The 27,738-nt window shown below is 42.8% G+C and overlaps 1 protein-coding gene across 1 annotated transcript in view; it reads left to right on the plus strand.

The window, feature by feature from the left end:
• Window positions 1-15,224: 15,224 nt before the first annotated feature.
• The window catches only part of ELP1 (elongator acetyltransferase complex subunit 1), a 153,617-nt gene continuing 141,103 nt past the window's right edge, over window positions 15,225-27,738 (plus strand). Inside the window, exons 1-3 of the mRNA XM_082243694.1 lie at window positions 15,225-15,363; window positions 21,200-21,371; window positions 24,880-25,032. Of these exons, the coding sequence (XP_082099820.1) occupies window positions 21,222-21,371; window positions 24,880-25,032 (303 nt within the window). The 5' untranslated portion in view covers window positions 15,225-15,363; window positions 21,200-21,221. The remainder of the gene's footprint in view (window positions 15,364-21,199; window positions 21,372-24,879; window positions 25,033-27,738) is intronic.

Below are 27,738 nucleotides of genomic sequence, written 5' to 3' on the forward strand. Positions count from 1 at the left end.
CCCTGCACTGTGTGTTACACACTACTGACCACTGCACTCTGCATTACTTACTCCTGACCTCTGCACTGTGCGCTACTTATTCCTGACCCCTGCAATAATTACTTCTGACCCTTACACTTTGCATTACATACTAATACCCTCCTCACTCTGAGTTACATGGAGCCCATTCACAGGAGCCTGGTTCACTGTGGTACGTTAAAGGCAGGTGTGTTATGTTGTGCATTAATGTGTGCTGCATAAGGGCAAGCTATTCATTTGAATGGGCTGCCCAGGGTACTATAACGGACCAAAACAGGGGCATGCAGCATTGTTGGCGATGCACCACAGTGACCTCTGAACTATGCACCCAGGAGATGTTTGATTTTTTTTCCTTGTTGTTCCGGTATGTCTCTACCTCTCAAGGGTTGCCTACCCTTCGAGAAGTGAGTTTAAATTGCTCAGGTTTATTGTAAAACAAACTTCATACTGGGTGAAGCAGAGTTAAATACCTTTCTGGGTCTACTTTGCAGTCCTGTTGACAGTAATCATAGTCATCCAACTAAGCATACTTTATATATGCTTTGTTACATAACTATGACTACTGTCAACAGGACTGCAAAGTAGACCCAGAAAGGTATTTAACTCTGCTTCACCCAGTGTGAAGTTTGTTCCTTCCCTTAGTAACTGCTCCCTTTTTTAAAAATTTGGTGGCCGTCGAGGGCCGATCATCTATCCCTAACTGCAATTATGTGCTTCATATTTGAATACATTCGAACAACAGCAGACAGTCAAGCTTGCTTTGTACAGACTTTCCAACCACATATGTGGGAATACACTGAATGGGGTTCAATACTATTTTCTCTTAAAAAAGAAAAACGATCATTATAAATGTTCTGTCCATAAGCAAGTATTTTCGTTTTTTTGTTCGTTTTTTTTGTTCGTTTTTGCAGTTTAACATTACCATTTTTATTTAAAAAAAAAGACATTCTACTTAGAACACATCACCCTGCTTTGTATCAAAAACATAGTTTCAGCGTGTCGTCATAAAAAGGAAAAACTGAAGGATAAAATTTGTACTTTTTGTCTACAACACAGCTAGTTATTTTAAAAATATTACCATCAATCTACAGTGCCTTGAAAAAGTATTCATACCCCTTGAAATTTTCCACATTTTGTCATGTTACAACCAAAAACGTAAATGTATTTTATTGGGATTTTATGTGATAGACCAAAGTGGTGCATAATTGTGAAGTGGAAGGAAAATGATAAATAGTTTTCAACATTTTTACTGTACAAACAAATATCTGAAAAGTGTGGCGTGCATTTGTATTCAGCTCCCCTGAGTCAAAACTTTGTAGATCCACCTTTAACTGCAATTACAGCTGCAAGTCTTTTTGGGTATGTCTCTCTACCAGCTTTGCACATCTAGAGAGTGAACATTTTGCCCATTCTTCTTTGCAAAATAGCTCAAGCTCTATCAGATTGGATGGAGAGCGTCTGAGAACAGCAATTTTCAAGTCTTGCCACAGATTCTCAATTGGATTTAGGTCTGGACTTTGACTGGGCCATTCTAACATGAATATGCATTGATCTAAACCAGGGAATTGAATTAAAATGTATGAAGATCCAGTCAGTAAAAATTTTCTTCCAGCCGAGGTCCGAATCATATGTTTGACTCTCAATGGTGCCTTTGCTCCATGGCAAACGGGGCGCGTTTTTGCGAGTGCTGTGGCACACCATATGGTGCAACAGTACCAAGGAGCTTGGTACGGCATGTTTAAAAAAAAAAAGGGCCACAGATTTATTTTTCTGGGTTTTCTGCTTATAAGGCAGCCCACTGAAATAAATTGGCCGCCTAGGCGTGTTACGCAATAATGTGAACCTAGCCTCAGATCCTTCAGATCACAATCCTTTTTATTACATCAGTGTTCTCAGTCCCCCTGCACATCATTCCCCCTTTACATTAGAGTCCTCAGCCCCCCTTCACATTTTTGTCTGCGTCTCCCCTTTATTTTGCTCCCTACCTCAAATTGCAGTTTCCAGCCCCCTTCATATCACCCCCTCTTCCCTTCACATTCCTGTCCTCGCCCCCTTTATAGCACCCCTTCTTCACATTGCAGTCCCCAGCCGCCCTTCACAATCCTGTCCTCACCCCCTTAATAGTACCCCCCCTTCACATTGCAGTCCCCCTTCACATTCCTGTCCTCATCCCCTTTATAGTATCCCTCCTTCACATTGCAGTCCCCCTTCACATTCCTGTCCTCACCCCCTTTATTTTACCCCTCCTTCACATTGCAGTCCCCCTTCACATTCCTGTCCTCATCCCCTTTATAGTATCCCTCCTTCACATTGCAGTCCCCCTTCACATTCCTGTCCTCATCCCCTTTATAGTATCCCTCCTTCACATTGCAGTCCCCCTTCACATTCCTGTCCTCACCCCCTTTATATTACCCCTCCTTCACATTGCAGTCCCCCTTCACATTCCTGTCCTCATCCCCTTTATAGTATCCCTCCTTCACATTGCAGTCCCCCTTCACATTCCTGTCCTCACCCCCTTTATATTACCCCTCCTTCACATTGCAGTCCCCCTTCACATTCCTGTCCTCATCCCCTTTATAGTATCCCTCCTTCACATTGCAGCCCCCCTTCACATTCCTGTCCTCATCCCCTTTATAGTATCCCTCCTTCACATTGCAGTCCCCCTTCACATTCCTGTCCTCACCTTCTTTATATTACCCCTCCTTCACATTGCAGTCCCCCTTCACATTCCTGTCCTCATCCCCTTTATAGTACCCCTCCTTCACATTGCAGTCCCCAGCCCCCCTTCACATTGATGTCCTCACCCCCTTTATAGCACCCCCTGCACATTACTGTCCTCACCCCTTTTATAGCACTCCATTCACATAACTGCCCCCATCCCCTTTATAGCACTCCCCTTTCACATAATTGTCCTCCCCCTTTTTATAGTACCCCCTTCACATAACTATCCTCACCCCATTAATAGCATCACTTCACATAACTGTACTCCCCTTATAGCACCTCTTTTCACACTGTAGTCCCCAGCCACCCCTTAACATTCCTGTCCTCACTCCCTTTATAGCACCCCCTCACATTCCTATGCTCACCCCCTTTTTTTAGAACTCCCCCCCTTCTCACTGAAGTCCCCAGCCTCCCCTTTCACATTTCTGTCCCCTCACCTCCTTTGCAGAACCCCATCCCCCTTCATATCACTCCCTTCACATTCCTGCCCCCTGCCTCTTATATATCACCCCCCCCCCCCCCTGCTCCTTACAGTTCTGATCTTTTCCCCCTTTACATCAGCTTCCTCCGTCCTTCATAACAATAACAGTGTCCCTCTTCCCTGTCCTACCTTACACAGGGCACAGCACGGTGTATTGAAGTGGCGCCCTGTATTGAAGTGGTTAAAGGAGAATTATACAAAGAAAAAAAATTATAAGTTAAACCCACAATTTCTTTTTTTTTTTTATCACTACTATTCCCTTATAGTGGCTTTTAAAAAGTACAAATGCAGCAATTTAAAACTTGGATGAAAGGTTTAGCACTGGGAAACACTTTTATAAAGATAAAAAGTGCAGTTAACCTCCCTGGCGGTATGATTCTTTCGGATTTTAGGTGCTGAAAGCGGTACCATTATTTTGCATGTAATTCTTAAGGACGAGCAGCCCAAACCAACTATTTACATATGATTTTTTTTTACTGTGCGTTCTTCTTTATAACATCTCGGGTATGATAAAGTTTGAAACACAAAATCATAAATTATAATATAATAACAAACTATAAATAAGTTAAAGTATGTATGTATGTATACATATATATATATATATATACTGTATATATACATATATATATATGTATGTATATATACGTATGTATATATATATATATATATATATATATATATATATATACACACACACACATATATATATATATATATATATACGTATATATATATATATATATATATATATATATTTATATATATACGTGTATATATATATACACATAAAAAGTACAACTGCAGGAAAGGGCACTGGGGGGCAAACTAATGTGATTTTTTTTTTTATTTTGCATTGTATCAGTGTGTTTTGTGTGTTTTACATTTGAATTTGCCGCCAGTTCCACCCCCCTGCGAACGTCACGTCGCAGGAGACGGAAGCTGGGGCACGGAGAGGATCGGTAGGAAAATCCGCCACCAGACACCGCCGGGATACATTGCTGGATCCAGGTGACAAGGTAAGTAACCCCGCTTTCAGGATCCAGCGATGCTTCTGGCGGTACCCCGAGTGTGGCTGGTTACCGCTTTTGGCTCTGAAATTTAACCGCGAGCCATGCTCGGGAATACCGCTAAGAAGGTTAATATACAACTATATAGATCAGACCAAAATGAGGGACAAATGAGGAGGAAAGAGGGGCAGAGGGACTTAGCTCCAAATCAGGGACAGTCCCTCAAAATCAGGGACAGTTGGCAGCTATGCAATATAAGCAGACTAAACTTCAGCTTTAAGTTTTACATTTTGACTTTACTATTGTGTATTTTTTTTTTTTTTTTTTTTTGCAACAGGGTCTCTTTAAGTTTTGTGACAGATTCCCAGTCACAAAGATCTGTGGTCATTCACAGGAAATGAGACATGCTCCAGTATATTCCAGTGTGACAGGACTACAGACACCAACAGTGTGCAACAGAAATTCTTTTTTTTACCAATAGCAGCCCCTAGCATTCATTTCATTTAACCTTTAAAAATAAATGCTTCTAAGCAGGAAGTGTTATAATCACCAAGATCTAGAAACAGAAAAGTGAGTATTTTTGGTGAATGAAAATAACCAATTAGACAAATATTAATCAGCAAACAAAAAACCTCAAAGAAAAGTTGTAAACAACAAAAGAGGTGCTTGTCAGAACAAAGAAGACAAAGCATTACATATTTACCCAAAGCACTGGCACAAAATAAGTACTACATTAATAATAAAAAATAAATGAACATAATAATAACATTAATAATAATATGAAATAACAATAACATAATAACAAAATAACATATAAAAATACATTAACACAAGCCTGCTAAAGGTCAATGACTGAATATATTAGGCTTTAAAGGCAGACTTACCCAGTTAGCACAGCAATGCTGCTTCTTGTAGATCCACAAAGCTCACTGACTTCCTGGTCAGAGCTGTAAATGAGTTCAGCAAGTTAATACAGGATAATAGTCTCCAGATAGCATTCCATCCGCCTGGTCTCATGACACTGTCCAAACAGAAATCAGGGTTCCTCTACTGACAGTCATGTTCTTTAGCATGTGTCATTGTCAGTCTATGTACCAACAGCTAGATTTTGCCATACCTACCATGACGTCTCCCTTAGGAAATCCTCCCAGTGTCTGGGGAGGGCCCAGCAATTCTTCAAGCCAGTGCCTGTTGACCTCTGCTATTGAGCAATCATGGTATGCTTGCATTTTTAAAGACTATGCACATGATCGTAGGTTTTGTTGTCGGATTTTTAAATCACAGCACAATAATAAAAGTTATCGTAAAAAATTATACCTACAGACATACGTCTTCGGCTTTTCCTCTCACCTGATATACAGCTTTCTCTGGAATGCTGGCATGTCAGCTACAACCGAATATATGTAGCCACAACAAATACAGCCTTCGTGACAGCAGGAGATCACACTTATGTAACAGAAAATAAAAGGGAAAACCAGAGCACGCTGGTAGCGCTGATCAATACATTTATTATTGAAAAAAAAAAAAATAATAATAATAATCGGCAGTTTTCACGTAAATCAGGGGTCTACAAACTATGGCCCTCCAGTTGTTCAAGAACTACAATTTCCCTCATACCTAGTCATGTCTGTGAATGTCAGAGTTTTACAATGCCTCATTGGACGTTTCGTTTCGCAACATCTGGAGGGCCGTAGTTTGGAGACCCCTGATGTAGATTAAATAAACTTGGCATATAGAAATCTATCACTTTGTTGATCCATATTTCTTCCTGGCACCATTAAAAGATGAGCTCCAGGTATGGCACTTTTCACATAGTTACATAATTACATTGGTCCAGCCTGGACCAATGTAAGTATTTATGTGCCATACCTGTGGGATCCCCGTGCAACCTGGAAATCACTTTAGTGGACACCAGGGCCAGGAAAAGGGGTGGGCAGGAGGGACAGCTGCCTTGGGTGCAATGGTTTATTGTAAATATGGAGGTGCCCTGACCTAACCCTAAGAGTCGGTTCACACTGGGGCGGCACGACTCTGTCCTACTTCGGGGGCGAATTGTGCATTCCCGTGCACCACGACTTTGGAGCGTCTTGCATGGACTTCACATAATGGAAGTCTATGCAAGTCGCTCCGAGGTCGCCCCGAAGTAGTACAGGACCCTTTTTCTAAGTCGGAGCGACTTGTGTCGCTCCTATTAGAACGGGTTCTGTAGCGGTCAATGGACCGCGAGGGAGCGCGACTTGTCAGGCTGACAAGTCGCCTGACAAGTCACGCTAGTGTGGATCGACTCTTAAGGAAAGGGAGGGGCGCAGTTTGGCATCTTCGCCCTGGGTGCTAGATGACCTTGTCCCAGCACTTACTACAGTGATTTTCACTAGCTTCTGGGTCCTGAGCAGAGCGGCTGCCCTTCTACATTGTAAACACAGGAGGTCGCTCGCTCAGTACAGGTGCCAATTACTGTTCAAAGGCTGCATTCATGCAGCTTTTATCTACTACTGTGATTGCTGTGGTTGGTTACAGTAATCAAAAGGTACAGGGCCACTGAAATTGGCCCTGTCACAGATCAGGGTAACAGGGCCAATTTCATTGGCCCTGTACAGTATTCAAAAGGTACGCGTAGCCATACCTGGAATTCATCTTTATTATAATATTAAAATTGAAATAAAAAATGTAAAAAGTAAAAAAAAAAAAAAAAAACTGCTGCATGCAAGCACTGCTCTAAAAGCTCAAACTATGTGCATGTTGAAACTACTGTATGCTTTTTCAAGCCTAAAACGTTAGGCAATTATAACGAGTAGATTTGTCACTAATAACTTTCACTAATCTTTTTTTTCCTCATTTAACTGACAGGCGTTGGTTGCCAATTGTACTTCCCTGTTTAGGTACAAAATAGTGGTTGTAAAGGCTGAAGGTTTTTACCTTTATACATTCTATGCAAGAAGGTAAAAAACCTTCAGTGTGTAGCTCTCCCCTCAGCCCCCCCCCCCAATACTTACCTAAGCCTAATCTCAATCCAGTGATGTGCACGAGACTTAAGGCTCTCCCGAGTCTCTCTGTCCTGATTGGCTGAGATGCAGCAGTGGGAGCCATTGGCTCCCGCTGCTGTCAATCACAGCCAGTGAGGCGGGAGGTGAGGCTAAACCATGTTCTCTGTGTTTTATGAATGCAGAGAACCGGCTCAGGAGTGAGAACGCACGAGTGCCCCCAAGTGCAAGTGGCTTGCTATGGGGGCACTGGGCAAGGGGAGACTCGGAAGATCAGGGCTGCTCTGTGGGATCTGAGGGTAAGACCCCTGAATCTTTTATGGAAAACTGGCTCCACTCTACGTTTGGGGCTGATACTTTCTCCCCTTTATTTGCTATTGAGAGAGCGCATAGGGTGCAGTTGCGCCCGCTGCCACCAGGGGCACCACCCCGACCCATTCTCATGAAACTGCTGCATTATCATGACAGGGAGGCTGTGCTCAGGGCCTCCAGGGACAAGGGTCGCGTCTCCTACAACAATAATACCATCACCATTTTTCCTGACTTTTCAGCCGCTACACAGAAGCAGCGGACCACATTCCTTGCTATGAAGAGGAGTTTGCAAGACCTACAGTTGCCATACAGTATGTTGTATTCTGCACGCTTGCGCATCATTCACCAGAACAAGGCTCACTTCTCCTTGAACCCTCAAGAAGCAGCTCAGGGGGTAGACTCCCTGGGTCACAGAGACCCTCCACGCTGGGACCGTCGCTCACCTCCCAGTTGAGTGGGGACCTACATTTGTGTTGGCCAGGACTCAGTTACCATGGATGTCTGCCACCCTACGGATGTTCTTTCTCAAGCTCATGATGTGCTGGGAGTCTGATTTCCTCCTGGATGACTGTCCTGTTCCGGGTCCTAATTTTTCCACTGTTACCCAGAAGGGCACTTTTGGGCATAGTTTTTTCCTGAAGATCCACTTCTACATTTTGTCTTCTTTACTTGACAGTTTACCCTGCCTTCGGATGGGCAGATCTACGCTTTCCCAATATCTTGGTTTTGTTATGGGATTCAAAGCTTTCAATAGTTGGGGTTTGAGGGCCGGGTGGGTTAAGGATGTTTTTGCCTTTTTCTCTTTTTTTCCAGGGGTTTCATTCTTATCTCTATTGGTTTGCTGTGTTTTATTGTGCCTATATGTGATATGTTATCATCCGCCCCCTACAGAGGTTAATGCTTTAATTTTTCCAGGCATTTGCAGGTGTTCCTACCCGTGGTCTGTAGACTTGGCAGTCTGGGAGCCCCTGCTTCGGCAGGGTGACTTTTAGGTGCCAACCGTGATTATCTCTCCTATCTCATGGCTAATTTACGTATAATTTCTTGGAATGTCAGGGGGCTTAACTCCAAGGTCATGCGCTCGCTAATGTTTGAATACCTGAAACAACACAATCCACATATTGTCCTCCTCCAGGAGACCCATCTCCAGGGGTCCAGGGTCATGGCTTTTAAACGTGCCCGTATGCTTATGCGCTTCACTCTACCTATTCCACCTATGTGAGAGGCACCTCTATTTTGATCACTAAATCTGCCCCCATCTCCATTAAACATATTAAGACAGACCCTTCTGGTTGTTTTATTATCCTTATTTTTGATTTTTGGATAAATTGGACCTTCTGGACGTCTGGAAATGGAAGCATGGTGAGGCAAGGGAATACTCTTGCTACTCAAGCACTCATGGTACCCTATCCCGTATTGATCTCTGCTCCCTCAGGAATTGTTAAGTCTGCTTTTGGATATTACATTTCTCTCTAGGACAATGTCCGACCATTCGCCTTTGTTAGCGGACCTCGCCCTGGGAGCTCCTACTAATTACAAACTGTGGAGGCTGAGCCCATTGTGGCTTGCGGACTCGGCAGTCACTGATCAAGGGTTGACTGAGATGAATGCATATTGGGTGGTAAATGCACAAACTGCTTCTACGCTTATGGTGTGGGATGCCTTAAAAGCTACCATGAGAGGTGCGTTCTCTTCGGCCATTGGCAACTTCAGGAAAGCTTGACATTCCAAGTTGGCTGATGCGGAACAAGCACTGCGTCTGGCCGAACGACTATACACAGCGGATCCCACCCCGCAGAATCATGCTAGCTGGAGGTCTAGGGCAAGAGATCTGGATCTTACTTTTGAAAGCACACAAAAGAAGATCTTATATCAGAATCAAAGAATATTTGAGCTAGGGGATAAAAACAGTTGTCTTCTGGCCTATCTAGCAAAACCAGAATACCAGCCCAGCACTATTCCCCGTATCACTAACTTGGCTGGTGTTGTGGTTGAACAGACCCCTGAAGTGGTTGAGACTTTTGTATCTTTTTATAAGACCTTATATAGCACCAGGGCACATTATACTATAGTGGAACTAGATGATTTCCTGTGTGATGTTACACTCCCCAAGCTGACTGTTAGTCAAAATGCCTTTTTTGACTCTCCATTGACTCCTGAAGAGATAGCTGGAGCTATTAACACTTTTGCACGTGGCAAGACCCCGGGGCTGGATGGGTTCCCTATTGAATGGTACTTGCACTATCGAGAGTTGTTGAGACCTCACCTACTTCAGGTGTTTACATTTGCTTCTAAGGAAGGATGGTTGCCGCCCTCAATGACTGAGGCTCTGATTGTGCTCATTCCTAAGCCACATAAATATCCCCTCCTTTGCGACTCGTACCACCCTATTTCATTGATAAATACTGACATAAAAATTTTGGCCAAGGTCCTAGCTAGGCGCCTAAATACAGTCGTCGCTGGCTTGTGAGAGCGGATCAGACCGCCTTCATCCTGAGAAGGTCCACTTCTATCAATCTACACAGACTCTTCACCAATCTCCAAGCTGTGCATGAGACTGTGGGTTCCAACTTCCAGGGTTGTTGTGTCCCTGGATACCCACAAAGCGTTTAACTCGGTTGAGTGGCCCTACTTGTTGGAGGAGTTGGCTAAATTTGGATTTTGGGACAACTTTATTAGATGGGTTAAGCTGCTTTATTATAAACCACAGGCCCGAATACGGGTGAATAATTGCGTATCTGACGTCTTTCCTATAACACGGGGCACCAGACAGGGTTACCCATTGTCCCCTCAGTTGTTCGCCCTTGCCATAGAACCCTTGGCTGTGTTGATCCGCTCTCATCCTGGAATTTCCGGATTTGTGATCAACAGCCTGGAAGAAAACGTCTCCCTATATGCTGATATACCTTACTGACCCTCATAATTCTCTCCCTATACTACTTATTGTTATACAACAATTTGGCCATTTCTCGGGTTTCAGGGTGAACTGGAATAAGTCATCCCTGTTCCCCATTGATCAGCAAGCTATACCTCCCCCTATCGCTTCCTGCCCCCTGAGGGTGGTGGACAGGTTTCGATATCTGGGTATTGAGATTCAACTACCCCTTTCCCGATTCTTTACTAATAACCTGCACCCACTCATTACCCGACTGAAGGCTACATTGAAACTGTGGGCTACCCTCCCCCTTACGGTTCTGGGTAAAATTAATATTTTTAAGATGATTTTTCTACTGCATTTTCTTTATATATTGGGTAATTCTCAGGTGTATGTCCCCAAACGTCGCTTCCAAGAGATTGACTCACTGCTGACCTCCTTTATTTGGGGTGCCGAGCTGCTAGAATTGCTAGGCATGCTTTACAATTACCCGTTCCTGAGGGGGGATTCGCAGCACTTAATCTTTGGCTTTATTATATAGCATCCCAGTTGGCCCACGCACATTGGTGGTTCCATCCTGAGACTAATAATGCTGCGTCGGCCCTTGAGGCAGCCATTCTTGCCGCCTTTGAATCGTTACAAAATTTACTCCATCGTCGCTCTACCATGGGCAGGCCGAACACCACTATATTGGCTGTGACTCCAAGGGTCTTCACGGCTTCCAACCTAAATGGGTCCTGGTCCTCTGTAGTACACTCCCCTAATGCCCCCTTGTGGCACAACCCGAGATTTAAATTGGTCTCCCATTTATATTCAGATGGTGTTTTCCTCTCCTTTGCTGATCTACAGCACTCCTTCAACCTACCCGCCACTACCCACTTTAGATACCTCCAGCTGCGACACACTTTCGGCTGCACAGTTTGGTTTACGTAATGTCTAACTACAACCTACTGCGTTGGAAAACTTCTTCATAACCCTTCTCATGGCAAACTGGTTTCTACATATTATTCAGCCTTATTACATTCTAAAACTAAAAGGTTGACCGCCGTCAAATCTCTTTGGAGGGCTAATATCCCGGACCTGTCGGATGAGGTGTGGCAAGATATCCTTCCTTTGCAAATTCCGCTGGATATTTCTTCTAGAGACAAAGTCATTCAATTGAAATTTCTGTATAGGGCATATTTTACACCCACATTCCTACATCGTATTGGTAGGTTAGAGACCCCTTCCTGTGCGAAATGCTCTGGGGCTGAGGGTACTTTCTTTGATATGTTTTGAGAGTGTCCATTGATACGAACCTTCTGGTCTGCTGTGACAGACTTTCTTGCCACCCTTAGGGTCCTTTCACACGGCCTCTCCGTGTGTCCGCAAATCATCCTATTTTTTTGCGGATGATTTGCGGACATAATGTAAGTGAATGGCACTGCGGATGTCAGCGGAATACTATCCGCTGACATCCGATTTTCCTCCTTTCAGTTCTGTTCCGTTTTTTTGAATGGAACAGAACCCTATTTTTTCTTCTGTGTAAAAAACGGAAAGGAAGGAAAATCGGATGTCAGCGGTGTCATCCGCTGACATCCGCAGTGCCATATACTTACATTATGTCCGCATATCATCCGCAAACGGATGGGATGATATGCGGGCACACGGAGCGGATGACAGAAATGTCATCCGCTCCGTGGAAAAAAAAAAAAAAAAGTCCCGCAGCGGACCTTTCACACGGAGCGGCCATGTGAAAGAAGCCTTACACAGCTGCCCAACATTTGTAATCCTCTTCGTTGCCTGCTGGGTTATGTGGATGAGAAGGACACCCCTGGTCGTACTAAACTGTTTTTACGCTTGGCTTTTTTCTTTGCTAGGAAATCCATAGCACTACGCTGGAAATCTGATGTTCCCCCAGATGTATCGTTCTGGATCTTGCTAATTAAGCAAGTACTGCCTTTCTATAAAATGACGTATGAGGCTAGGGGTTGCCCCAAAAAATACCAAAAAATCTGTTCCCTCTAGGTTGAGTCTGACTCTACGACCTCTTTACCTGCCAGTGATTCCTCTTAATTTTCTGAAGATATATACTTAGTCTTGTTTGTATTGACTGTATGACCTCTCCCTCTCCCTTCCCCTCCCCCCTCCCCCCTGTGTGTCTCCTGTTCATATCCCTCCTATGACTGATTTCCAAGGTGATAACTATGCATATATTGTGTCCTGTACGGACGTTTGAAATAACGGCACTGTTTTTGTTTTCTTTTTCACTGTTCCTGCTTTTATTTTACTAAGAAATGTATTCTGTATTTTCTATTAATATTCTTTGTATGTTTTGTTTGGATTGCACAAAAAAGTTTACAGGATAAAAATAAAAAGAAACCAGAAAGAAACTGAAAAACTAAAAAAAAAAAGAGTTTAAAAACTCTAAAGTAAATATGATACACTATTTGCTAATGTTAGCAGCATAAGGATTATAAAGGGGAAGTCCACCATAACACTAAAATCTCTACATCTTGCATAGTCACATAGCTAGTTCAACCAATAGAGGGAAAAAAAAAAAAAAAAATATATATATATATATATATATATATATATATATACACAGTATCTCACAAAAGTGAGTACACCCCTCACATTTTTGTAAATATTTAATTATATCTTTCATGTGACAACGCTGAACACACAGCCATTAATGTCTAAACCACTGGCAACAAAAGTGAGTACACCCTAAGTGGAAATGTCCAAATTGGGCCCAATTAGCCATTTTCCCTCCCCGGTGTCATGTGACTCGTTAGTGTTATAAGGTCCCAGGTGTGAATGGGGAGCAGGTGTGTTAAATTTGGTGTTATCACCCTCTCATACTGGTTACTGGAAGTTCAATATGGCACCTCATGGCAAAGAACTCTCTGAGGATCTGAAAAAAAGAATTGTTGCTCTACATAAAGATGGCCTAGGCTATAAGAAGATTGCCAAGATCCTGAAACTGAGCTGCAGCATGGTGGCCAAGACCATACAGAGGTTTAACAGGACAGGTTCCACTCAGAACAGGCCTCACCATGGTCGAAGTTGAGTGCATGTCCTCAGTGTCATATCCAGAGTTTGTCTTTGGGAAATTGACGTATGAGTGCTGCCAGCATTGCTGCAGGGGTTGAAGGGTGGGGGGTCAGCCTGTCAGTGCTAAGATGATACGCTGCAAACTGCATCAAATTGGTCTGCATGGCTGTCGTCCCAGAAGGAAGCCTCTTCTAAAGATGATGCAAAAGAAAGCCTGCAAAGAGTTTGCTGAAGACAAGCAGACTAAGGCAACCAGGTGAGGAGTACAAAGACAAGTGTGTCTTGCCTACAGTCAAGCATGGTGGTGGGAGTGTCATGGTCTGGGGCTGCATGAGTGCTGCTGGCACTGGGGAGCAAGAGTTCATTGAGGGAACCATGATTGCCAACATGTACTGTGACATACTCAAGCAGAGCATGATCTCCTCCCTACAGAGACTGGGTCACAGGGCAGTATTCCAACATGATAACGACCCCAAACACATCTCCAAGACTACTACTGCCTTGCTAAAGAAGCTGATGGACTGGCCAAGCATGTCTCCAGACCTAAACCCTATTGAGCATTTGTGGGGCATCCTCAAATGGAAGGTGGAGGAGTGCAAGGTCTCTAACAACCACCAGCTCTGTGATGTCGTCATGGAGGAGTGGAAGAGGACTCCAGTGGCAACCTGTGAAGCTCTGGTGAACTCCATGCCCAAGAGGGTTAGGGCAGTGCTGGAAAATAATGGTGGCCACACAAAATATTGATACTTTGGCTCCAATTTGGACAATTTCACTCAGGGGTGTACTCACTTTTGTTGCTAGCGGTTTAGACATTAATGGTTGTGTGTTGAGTTATTTTGAGGGGACAGCAAATTTACACTGTTATACAAGCTGTACACTCACTACTTTACATTGTAGTAAAGTGTCATTTCTTCAGTGTTGTCACATGAAAAGATATAATAAAATATTTAATGAAATGTGAGGGGTGTACTCACTTTTGTGAGATACTGTATATACAGTATATACGGTATATATGCACACTAATATATATATATATATATACTGTATATATATAAATATATAATACACATACATACTGTATGTACATACAATCCTATACCATCTAAGACTTACCTATTTAGCCCTGTAAAGAAGAAATCGCTATACATAACTTTTCTGAAGCGGCTCTGGTTTGGTCCCCAGCGGCGGAAGCTCTGTAAGACAGCCTACAATGGCTTGGAAATTAATGGGAAGTGACGTCACAAATAGAGTTACTATGAGGCTTCCGTTGTCAGCGGCCCCCCTCTGCACCCCCCTCTACAGTGAAGTTGCAGCTGACAGCTCAGCGTGCGACTGGAGCAGCTTTAAAAAAAGGTATGTATAGCGATTTCTACCTTACAGGGCTAGATAGGTTAGTCTTAGATCGTGGATGCCTGTAGAAATAGAGATTTTAGTGTTAGGCAAAAGAAAATTATATATCTATCTATATATATCTATATATATATCTATATATATATATATATATAAATAAAATTACAGTGCCAGGTTCAAAGAAGAAAAATATCTCTCTTGTATGGTTCAATCTTCGTTTAAAATCTAGCGTGTTCCCTTTAAAAAAACTCACCAACTTTTCACATTTAATTTTGCCCATCTCAAACATGGCTACTCGGCCCTCTAGACTTTGCGGCAAAAGCGGAAATACGTCCAACAAGCGTACTAGAGCACAAGTAGTATGATAAGTTCTGTCTCCACTAGACGGCGCCATTTTGGTTTAGTCTCCCGGCTCTTCATCAGGAAGCCTTGGTCTTCGGAAACATGTCTCGCCAGCTTTCAGCCGTTCAGAATAAGAGACAGAGCTGAGGGCTGAGAAGAGGACAGGATTGTTTTGCAGTGAATGGTGGTCTTCTGGCATTGCATGGGAAGCAGGAAACGTGGATAGTGCACGGAGCTCTGGTATGTGTTATGCTATCTATTCATGGCTGCTATAACATACAGCATCTGTCATAAGGCATTGCAGTCATTCCTGTATCGATCTTGTTTCTGAGAATTAGAACAAGCTGCCATTTCTTTGCTGTATTCTTTGTGCTGTTGCTTCTTGCTTTTAAAGTGCAGTTAGAAATAAGATTGTATGTCAGTCTGCTGCAGGCTGGGGGAAGCATTTCCTCAGTCTCCTCTCTCCCAGTGATCACTGTACTGTGTAACCTGTGCAGAGACTTACAAGATGAGCAGTAGCAGCCAGGGGCTGATCTGTGTACACACTTTGGAGAACATAAATGCTGCTTTTTAACCCCTGCAAGTCCCCTCCCAGTGAGCATCAACAGCAGAAGGCAGGGGCATCTTCCCAATCACGTGGTTGTCATATAAATGAAACACAAGTGACATAAAAAGAAAAAAATGCACATCAAGGAAATCAATGTGCTTAAAAAGTGATGTAAGCGCATATCTATGCACATCAAATCTGTACATATTTTTCATGAGTTTTTATGCATGTATAGTGTGAATACGCCCTAAGGGGATGACATTTAGACCCCTTTTCATACAAAGGTTGTGATCAGGTCTGCCTGTCCATTTTTCAGGCAGACCCAATTGGAACTGCCATAGCTCTCTATAGAGTGGCGAACGTCAGCAGACGCGTCCATTGACACCCACCGCCATCCGATCCTGTCCGTTATAAATAGACGGATGGGGGATCCATTCCTCATCCATCTGGCGAATCGGATGACAGTCGGATGGAAATGGGCAGGTGGTCTGTTTCCATCTGACAGCCCATGTGTGTCTGCGTCTACTCTGCATAGCGTACACGGACCTGTCATCTGCCTGCTCAGAGGGGGGATCAGCAGAGAGATCCGCTGCTGAGCAGGCGGATGCAGACTATGGAGTTCATTCGTGTGAATCCAGCCTTAAGCTGGATACACACTATACAATTTTCTTTAGATTTTTTCCTTCAGACTTACCAAAACCATATGAGGTCAGATCGAAACACTTTCATTTCGTTTGCAATCAGGCAGGCCCTTGTACTACATAGGTGAAGGTAAATCTAATGGAAATCTACCAACAAAAGTTGTATAGTGTGTATCCAGCCTAAAGCCTCGTACACACGCAACGAATTTCCGTCGACCGGTCGTGCGTCTTTTGTCCAGAGTGTGTGTCCGTTGGTTGGAATGTGCTCTAGACTGCACACAAATTTTCCCGTATGACAGAATTCTACTTCAGAAGTGATGTCATGTGTTGGTTTGCTTTCTTTGTATTCTTTCATCTCTGAGCAAGCCCAGTCTTGCTCATAAGATTTTTCCCCATCGAAATCTGTACTAATGAGACGAAAATCGGACGTGTTTTGACGGAGGACAAAAATTTTAATGCCTGCACACCAGAATTTTGTCAGCCGAAAAGTCGGAGTCGGTTGTCGGAAGCACCATACTAACAAGCAGAAAATCGGCAGATCGGTCGTCGGATGAAATTTCCCGGCCGAATTTCTTCTCGTGTGTATGGTGCTTAAAGCTGGATACACACTATCCAACTTTTGTGGCTAGATTTCCTTCAGATTTACCTTTTCTATGTAGTGCAAGGGCCTGCCGGATTGCATACAAATTAAAAGACTTTAGGTTTGACCTCATATTATATGGTTTTGGTAAATCTAAGGGAAAAAGTCTTCAGAAAATCTTATAGTGTGTATGGCCCATTAGGCCCTTTTCACACAAACACTCTGATCGGTTACGCCTGTCTGTTTTTGAGGCGGACCCAATTGGAATCTCCATTCTCCGCTATGGAGTGGGGTGTAAACAGACGTGTCCGTTTACACCCATCTACATCCGATCTGCCAAGAACAGAGGGATTGGATGGCAGTCAGGTGTAAACTGACAGGGGATCTGTTTACATTGGACCGCCAATAAAGGAGAGTGGGCTGTGTCTGCATGAGTGAAGCAAACATGGACCTGTCATCCACCTGCTTAGAGGGGGGGGCAGCAGACAACAGATTTCCTGCTGAGCAAGCAGATCACAGGTGTAATCCGCCCCGTGTGGAGGGAGCCCAAGTTGGTAAAGCTCTGTGCATGTGTGTCCATTTTCATCCTTTATTTTTTTTCCCCATTCTCAGTGCTGTAGTTATCTTTCTAGGTGTAGTCGCTCCAATGTCAGCTGCACATTATTGCTGATTCCTGTTCAGAAATGTGGGTGTGCCACACTGGGATAATATATACTTTCACTGCAGTAATTCTACGTTGTTCTCAAATCATTCATTACTAATCACCAGGTTTCAGAGTCAGCTAAGATATTTAAAGTGGTATAAAAAATGTAATATATTGCAGGTTAGCATTAGCTTTCTTTTTTTTTTTCCTTTTAGCCTGGTGATCTTGCCACTAACACCCTTCTTGTATTAGGGGTGTCTCCTATGTGGTTATGGTGGTTCTGATATGTTAGACTAGCAGATACAGATGGACTTGACCAACAAATTGAAGCCAAAATTCAGCTAACACTTTATAATCAGTTACAGCAACAGTTTTTTTTTTTTTTTTTCTTTTGGAATAAAGGTTTTACATAAATAAAGGGCGATCATTTTAGGCAACAATGTCGGTGGTAAACAGTTTGTCTCAGCTAACTGCTAATTTATCTGGACAGCTTGGTCAGTTGAAAAATAACAGACTTACCGGCTGGATCACCAGGTGAAAATAAAGGAAAGAAGTCTAAAAAAAGAAAACAAATGCGGCCATCAAATCTAAGAATTGGTGAGCTGCAATATTTCATTTTTGGGTTTAATGCAACTTTAATATTTGAGATTTTTTTTTTCTTGCATTACTATGCATTTTTCATTTTTTTTTTTTTGGTATGTATATATCAAGTTATCAATAAGTATATCTAAATCCTAGAACATTAAATGTAATATATCGCAGCTGACCAGTTCTTAGATGTAATGGCTACATCAGTTTTTTTTTTAGGCTAAATACATTTTCTTCAAGCACAGAAAATACCTAGTTTTAGTACCAGTTCACATTAGTGTGATCACAGAGATCGCATGTAACTGCTCCTAAAATGACATGCGATCTCTGTGCGGTGCAAATTCAGCCATACAAATTCGCACTGCAATCGCACTAAAACACGCACAGGACCCTTTTTTTTGGTCCGCAGCAGAATCGGATCGCAAGGTGGTTCACACTTGTGCGATCCGATTCTGTGCGAACTTGCAGATCGCACTGCGATATGATCCGGGGGTGTCGTTAACTTTTAATTGACACCCCCAGCGTATCACATATGGCAGTGTGAACTGTCAGGGTGCGAATGCGATGCGGGAACACGCTGTATATTCGCAGCATTCCCACATCGCACAAATGAGAACCAGGACTTATTCTAACTTACTTTGGGCTTAAACATTTTACCAAATGTATAAGCTATCTTCAAGGAACTTCAAACCTCCTCCTATGTAATCGAGGTGAGCAGAGGACGAGGTGTTTGTAGTCCAAATGAAGAGAGCAGCCTGGGGGGACAATGCTGCTACAGTGAGGATGGGAAGTGTGTAACTGGCAAGATCATCAGGTGAAAAAAAGGCTTAAAATATAATTAAAGGTAAAACTTTTTTTTTTTTAGTTTTGGATAGAGTGGAGAGGGATTAGAACACTTGTCATTTTTTTTTTTTTTTTGCTGTCTGTACCGCTCTTCTGAAGATTTCCACCCCCCCCCCCCCTATTTTTCCTGTTTACCATTATCATTGAAATTAAAAGAAAGTCCCAAACTTTCGTTTTTCCCCTGAAAAGTGATAGAGGGGAAATCTTCCTCTGAGGACACTAGTTCTGGTGACCTGGGTGACCCCAAGAAATTCCTTTAATTTCCAGGCATTTCCTCTTGCTTCCTGTTTGGCTATGGGGACAGGAAGTGAAGAGAAATCTCTGCAATGGGACACAGATGGCGAAAAAAAATCTCATTGAGCTTATAACCCTCCATTGCTTTATCCAAAATGAATAAACAAGTTTTGCCCATAGGTCTATTTTAAAGAAATCTAGTGCAGCCACCGCACCTAAAGACTGATCAGCTGCAATATATTACAATGTGTTATTGGGTTTAGATATACTTTAATCTTGGCAAAATTCCTTCATGGTTTTCTATGCTATGGTTTTTCAGATGTGTGTTAAGATATTTAAAGTAGAAGTTCAGCCAAAAACAAACTAACTCCAAATCTACTGGCTGCCACATTTTAAAACAAATCTATCTAGCCCTGTAAGAGCCCATTCACACTAGCACGACTTGTGAGGCGACTTGTGAGGCGACTTGTGTAGCCCCAGGTCGCTTGACATAACAAAAGCAATGTTAATCAGTGCCCTCTTAATTGGCACTACTGAAGTCGCTCCGACTTCAGAAAAGGGTCCTGTACTACTTTGAGGCGACCTGTGATCCGACTGTCCCATATACTTCAATGGGAGTCGCCTCCTTATCTTAATTGACACGACTTGTTATCAGACTTTCCAGGAAGAAGAAAGAGATTAGCCAGGCATTCCCCACAGACAAAGTCGCCTGTCTCTTCCAGGTCTCTTCCAGGTCTCTTCCAGGTCTCTTCCAGGTCTCTTCCAGGTCTCTTCCAAGTCTCTTCCAAGTCTCTTCCAAGTCTCGCAGTCCCTAGGGGACTGCTGTATATAACACTTTCTGGATTCCCCTGGGTTATCCTTAGCAACTGATAGCAGAAAATTAGTACTTTAAGTCCTTTGCTCAGTCAATGATCAGTCCAGGGGATTTTGTTTTTGTTCTTTTATTGAGAACTTGGATAGGAGAAGAGGGATGAGTGGGATACTCCAACTGACAACTATTCACACTATTGAGGACAACTGACTTTAGAGTGCGGCAAGGCTGCTGCTTCACACTGCCACTAAGGTGAAGGTATTTTAAGTGTTCTTGTTTGAAATGCTCTTCAGGGCTTAAAACTTGGCACCCCCTTTCACTCTCCCTCTGTGTGCTGACATCCGTCCACTGACTCTACACTCCGGAGTGGTCCCCTTCCCCTGCAGATCCCTGGGCAAGTTCCTCTGTACTCACGGACACTGTTTTTCCAGATTTACTTCAGCCCCAACTCCTTCAGTCAGCATCTCCAGGACTTCTGTGTTCAGCAACACTGTCTGGTTCACCATCCATAACTACAGAAGGAGAGACAGCCGTAACCCTCCTTTCCGGGACATGGCTTCCCGCCCAAAGACCCCCCTCTGGCTCTTGGCTTTTATCTAGCCATCTTATTCTATCTCAGGATGCACCTTTCTCTGTGCCAACCCATTGGGACAGTTACAAAAGCATGTGCGTCATTGGCTAGGTTTCCTCCACTGTCCAGCGAACCTCCTCATTAGATACAGTGGGGACACTCAGCCCACATGAATTGCACACTGAGCAGGCCTAACTCCTGATCAGGCTCCCCTGATAAGCAGACAGAGCAAACTATATTTTACCTGCCTATCACTTATCTAGGGGGGTGCTACACTTACCTTTTCTGTGGCCGATCCAGTCCCACACTGAGCTGTCACAGACGGCTTCTCTGTGGAGTAGAGGCAGTGACAATGGAAGCCCCATAGCAACTCTATGGGCGATGTCACTTCCCAGACATTTCCCAGTTTCCACACAGCATCCGCCGCTGGAGAGCAGATCGGATTGGCTTCAGAAAAGGTATGTATAGCAATTTTTGCTTTACAAGGTTAGATAGATTAGTCTTGGAATGTGTCTGCCAGTAGAGAGTTTGGTTTTGGCTGAACTTCTACTTTTAACAATCTATCCAAACCAATGAATATCATATAATTCAACATAATATTATTCTCTCTTTCTGCAGCTCTTTCTTAAACCTCATCAAAATGCGAAACCTAAAGTTACTAAATACTCTGCAGTGCAGATCAGCTCAAGGAATGGGTATCCCACAATGCTGCTCCATACGCACTGACACTGGAACAGTTCTCATTGGTTCAAATTATGGCTTTGTGGAGTTGGACCCCAAAACAGAACAGGTAACTGATACCATATGTATTCATTGTATATAAAATTTGTTTCTGGTTTGCAGAACAGAAGGTCACCCCCCCCCCCCCCTCCGGTCAGGTATGCATATCCAATTAAGATAATGTTTACTCTCTCAGAATGTTAGGATAAAGACTTGCATGAAAATTAAAAGAAAATCCTGCTCTGGATTACTTTAGACATGAAGGAATGGTGGGCTTCGGTAAGGTTTCTAAAGCGGGTTTAGGTGTCTGTTATTGTTTTGTCATGCCATTAAAGAGGAAGTAAACCCTCCTCTGTAACTTGTACCTAATGGGTAAGTCTTATCATAGGCCTACCTATAGGTACTGTAAATATCTCCTAAACATGCACCGTTTTGGAGATATTTACCTTACATGCAGCCAGTGACATCACTGGCGCATGCGCTCTGAAGGAATGGCCGCTCAGGCCGTTCCTTCAAAGCCCTGTGCCGTAAACATTGCGGGAGGGACGTCATCACGGCTCCAGCCAATCAGATGGCCGGGTGCCACAAACCCGGAAGAAGGGCGACCAAACATGTCACCCATGAGAGAGGTGCGTGGTCGGCACTGCGGGGCTTCGTTCTAAGGAAAGTATTTCATAATGAGCTAGTATGCAATGCATACTAGCTCATTATGTGTTTGTCTTTCAGGTGTTTGTTTTTTTTTTAAAAAAAATTGTAAGGTTTACAACCTCTTTAAGGAAGAGAGGATACATTTTTTTATTGGGGATGCCAATTCTGCCAAAGTTGGGATTTCTTCTCCCTTTTTGAGATGTCCTCTCCCTTCTTGTGTCTTGAACTTTGACACAAACGGTAAATAATAACCTGAGGTTCTTGTCCTCCCACACTTGGTCCAAAGCTAAAACAAAGTTAATCTGGAGTTCCACTTTAAGAAGAGAACAAAGACTGATACAATCCAAATGTTGTCCCCCTGTTGAATATAACAGAAGCTGTGCATGTGCAACTTTTCTTTAGATTGGTTGTCTCTAAAGCTGTATGTGCTATATCCAAAGGGCTGCTGGGGATTCTAAAAATCTTAAAGACTAAATTCACTTTTGGTACCGGTAAATAAAAAATAAACGCAAATCGTTGTGCAGGTAAAAAAAAAAAAAAATACACAAAAGCCTGCATATCATTTCACCCATCATCAGTGGACTTCAAGTCCTTTAGACACTGCCTATGGCATTTTGCCCATACCCCTATATGGACAGACAGTCATTGAGCTGCAGGAAGTGTGAATGGACTATGAGGACGCTGATCCATTGAGAACTACAAGTCCATCTGCTTCAGTGGAAGATGGGACTTGTAGTTTATTCATTTACAGATCAGGGGGCTGGTGAACACCAACATGATACCTGTTGCACCCTAAATATGTTGGTAAAGGTGAAACTATCCTTTAAGCTGGTAATGCATTTATTTTCATTCAGCATGTGGACTGAAGGAAAGATATCTAACAGATCCCTCCATTCACACCAACAGCACAGATGGACCATTTCCCTTGCTAGGCTATTGTATTGGGATGGCATCAGCACTCAGAATACCTGGACAGCAGCTGCATTTGATTAGATACCTGGAAAGCAGCTGCATTTGATTAGATACCTGGACAGCAGGTGCATTTGATTAGATACCTGGACAGCAGGTGCATTTGATTGGATACAGCTGCTGTTCAACTAAAGTTTTTCCAACCGCTTCCTTTATTTGAAAATGTCAGGCAGGAGACAGCCAGCAAGGCCATCCACTAAGCGAATTTGGGCCAGTTCATAAGGCCCCTTTCACACTATCCGTCCGTCGGACAGATTCCGTTTTTTTTTTTCTCAGCGGGGTATCGAGCCGCCGATCCCCCGCTGAGCAGCAGGATGACAGCTGTGTCTCCGCGTTGTGTGCGGAGACACAGCTGTCAGTTCCTCATGCATCTCTATGGGGGAAATCGGATGGGAACAGACCGTCGGTCCGTTCTCATCCGATCCGCTGGACGGATGGAAAATAGGGTTTCCATCCGTCCAGATTTGACGGATCATATCAGGTCAAATGTCAGCGGAAATGTCTCCGCTGACATCCGATCCCCCATAGAGATGCATAGGGGGACCGTTCAGATCCGCCAAAAAAATGGACAGGCGGATCTGAACGGTCCGCCTGTGTGAAAGGGGCCTAAGGAGCTGTCTGAAATTAGAACAGTGTCTGGCCAGATTTAGTTGTCTTCATTGCAGATTTACTTTCAGCTTTGATCTTCTGCTGACAGTAAATCTTTCATGAAGACCACTTGGATGTGTACCATCCCCATCATCCCTCCTGGATGTAGTATATTCAGCTTTAGCGATAACTAAGCTGGAATTTGGCTTTTAAATGCCCTGATGTTAAATTAAGCCAAGACTACTTTTAAAGTTCAAGGGTCTCTCTGTTAATTTTCTTTTAACCGAGCAGTTCTTCTTTGCAAATAATGTCTCTACTTGCATCTCCTTCATAATGGTCTTGGATGCCCATTAAGAAATGTAGCACAGTGTTTCTCAAAGTTGATTTTGAAGACCCTTAACTTTTTTTTTTTTTTTTTTTTTAGATTTTTAGGCACATGGACAGCTCTTTAATAAAATATAAAGCTAAACTCCAGACAGAATTCCAACATTCTATCACTTTTGCAATCCCCTAGCATACAGAGACTGAAAGTGGGAAAAGCTGACTAGGGGTGTGCTGATAAGAGAGGTGACAAATATGAGCTCATCGTTCTGTTGGCTGTTCTTTTCACTGTCCATTCACAGGCTGGGAAAGGTTTAAGAGCTGTAAGTGTTAAGTTGGCCGGACGGCTCGAAATTTGGGCTGGCTAGCATCGATCGACTTCAGTACAACCAGCCTGTTTTTTTTTTTTTTTTTTTTTTTTTTTTTGTGCGATCACTGCTGGCAGCTATAGCTGCCACCAGTGATCATTGTATTCTGCCAGTGGGGAAAGCTCCCCTGCCGGCAGAACACAATAGCGCCGTGGGAGGGATTCCCCCCACAGAGCCACGTGTTTCATTCTCCGGGATCTGTGAATAAATTAAAGTCCTGTAATGGACTACAAGTGTCAGATTCTGTGGACTACTAGGGCACTGATTATTTCTCCTGCTCTCCACTGACAGTCCATACAGAAGTATTGACAGCGAGCCAGGGGAATGGGTAGGCAGGTGCCTGACAATGCACCCGCAATACACTGACTGCATTTATTTTCTTTATAAAAGGTGAATCTAGTCTTTAAAAAACTATTGAAGAGAAATGTTTTTTTAACAGGCAAAATGGGATCATTGTGTAGAAAATTTAATTTATAGCCCTATATTAACCTTCTTAGATTCTTCCAATTCCTGCTTGGTAAAGCATCTGATCTCCTTAGACTTCAATTCTAATAAAGGGGTTCAGCTTTCCTTTTCCATTATAATATTACATATCTTATCTCTTACTTTATATTATCTCTTTAAATTTATTTAGAAATTCACATGTTTATTGCATTTTAATATCAATACTTTTTACATTTTTAGATAATTACAGATGTCTCTCTAACATCTGAGAGTTACCTGCCAGAAGATGGAAGTGGTCAGGTAGTTGGTATACAGGATGTCCCAGATCAACAGTCCTTGTGTCTTGCCACTGCCACGGGTGATGTCATCTTATGTAATCTCAGCACTGGCCAGGTAATTATTTATTTCAGAAAGGATAAGTTCACTTTTGGAACATGTTGCATGTTCCAGCTCCTGCCTTCTTCATACCCCTCCTTGTGACAGCAGGTTGGGGATCTTCTCCCAGCACCTCCTGTCAGAATTTAAATACATCACAGCCATGTATTGCTCCGCCCAAACGACTGCGACATTCATTTAAAGAGTTCTGTGAATTAATGAACTACAAGTACCGTCAGCCGCTGTATGAGGTATGTGCAGACAGCTTTACTGTGTTTTTTTTTTTTTTTTACTCTCTAGCAATTCCCATAGCCCTGTAGATTCTGCTTCCTGAGGAAGACCTCTACGTTTTTTGACAATCGCACTCTCAGCTACTATCACTTCCCAATTTTGACTGCTCTAATAGTAAAGATCCCTTTTCACAATCCAAGGTTAAACCTCTTTTCTTCTAACCTCAAATTTTGGCCTTGTCCTTCTCTGGTACCTTTTTAAATTAAACAGTTTATCACAGTTATTTGAGTCATCATTGATATATTTGTAATTGTATCCTCTCTCTCTCTTGTTTGTCTCCTGTTGACTAATATTTTCCAGATCATTGTCATTGATTCATTATCAATAATATAAAACCACTTTTAGATTGTCCATAATATTCACAAAGTACTCCTGTGAAAGACATTTTGTAAATCTGATGCACAAGTTATTTAATATTTAAAAAGGTTTAAGTTGCATATTTTTTTAAGATATTGGCTGCACATATGCTGTATGAATAAAACACGTTGGCTGGTGCAATTTACCAGGTTATGTGTTGTTGCATTTGTTTTTTGATGGGATATGGTGCCTACTGAACTTTTCACTCTTTCCATTTACTGCAGAATCTCAGATTTTCTCAGAAATGCCATATTCCATTCTCATTCTATTGAAATCCTTTCCTTTTACTTGTTTGTCATTTAACAGTTTGCACATATGTATGCATTGGTAAGCGTATAACGAGTAGGACATCCTTACCTGTTTAACATTAGGTAGTTGTCAACCTACGCACCCTTAATGTAAAGGTGGAGGTTTGTACCTCTTTTATGCTTGCACCCCTACTGGAATGGAGTATGGTGAATAGTCCAATGCCCCCAATTATTATTTTTTTATTATACAGGATTTATAAAGCACCAACAGTTTACAAAATAAGGGCCATCATCATTAGGAACCTATGCTTCGGGAGGGACCCTTCTCAAAGCACCAGTTTGCATTGCTGAAAGGCATGCAGGTTGCCATTGGCATCACAATGCTCCTTTAAAATGTTGAATCTTTTGAAAAAAAAAAAAAAATCTAAGAGCTGCATGATTAATCGTTAAAAGATCACGATCTTGAACCCCTACATGACCTTAATCCAGCATTTCAATGATTCAGCTCCGGTGTTTCTATGGCTGTGTCTTAATAGATATGATTTTAATTAGTACGATTTGAGAAGTAGTTTATGTATTACTTTTTCAGGACTTCAGCACGATTTAACTGCCATAGACTATAATTGAAATCATGCTGCAAATCATACCTCCACTACGTATCAGCACTACTTGAGCTCTGAAAGAAGTTAAATAATAACCCTTTGCTAGTTAACATCACTGTTCTTCCCTTTGACATGGATAGCAATTCTCATTAAGTAACACTGAAGTCGTATCAAATCATTACAAATCTCACAGAAGTAGTGGTTGCAGTCGGGCTTTATGTGCCCGTTCACACTAGTGCGACATTGCGTGTGATTCGCACCACATTGCTGTGCAGACCACAAGTGATGTACGTGCGATGCAATTTCAGACATACAAAATGTATGGCTGAAATCGCATCGCATTTACACCAAAATGGTGCAGGACCCCTTTTTATTTTTGGTTCGCACTGGAATCGGATCGCATGGGTGTTCACACCTATGAAATCCAATTCCTGCACCATTTCACAGTTCGCACTGCGATCTGCAAACCAATCTGGGGGTGTCATTAACTTTACATTGCCCCCCCAGCGGTTTGCATATCTCAGTGTGGAACACTGTGCGATTCTGGTGTGATGCGGGAACCGGCACTGATTCGCAGGGTTTCTCGCATCGCGCCAGTGTGAACCCGGAGTAAATTGCACTACTGTAAATCGTACCTGGTGTGACCGTTGGCTCAGCCAATTATATTTTCAAGGACGGGAGAGAAGCATATGATCTGGTGCAGCGCTTTACATAAATGGAAAAAAAAAGTCCATTTGTTACATAAACAAAGTCTTATGTGCAGTGAACTGACATCCTTTCTTGATTCAAAAGCTTGGTTACACATAGGGCTTTGTTTATTTATCTAACACAAGGACTTTTAGCCCCGGTTCACATTAGTGCGATCGCGGAGATCGCATGTAATTCGGAGCACACTGCTCCTAAATTACATGCAATCTCATGTGCAGTGCAAATTTCAGCCATACACTTTGCATGGCTGAATTCGCACTGCGTCCGCAATAAACTCGCACATGAGGCTTTCTTTTAGCCGCAGCAGAATCGGATCGCATAGTGGTTCACACTAGTGCGATCTGATTCTGTGCAAACTTGCAGTTCATACTGCGATATGCGATCGCAACTGGGGGGTGTCGTTAACTTTTAATTGATACCCCCTGGTAATTGCATATGGCAGTGTGAACTGCCAGAGGTGCAGATGCGATGCAGGATCACGCTGCATATTCACAGCGTTCCCGCATTTTACAAATGTG

Source organism: Pelophylax lessonae, assembly GCF_965119305.1.
Source record: "Pelophylax lessonae genome assembly, chromosome: 1".
Taxonomy (NCBI): Eukaryota; Metazoa; Chordata; class Amphibia; order Anura; family Ranidae; genus Pelophylax; species Pelophylax lessonae.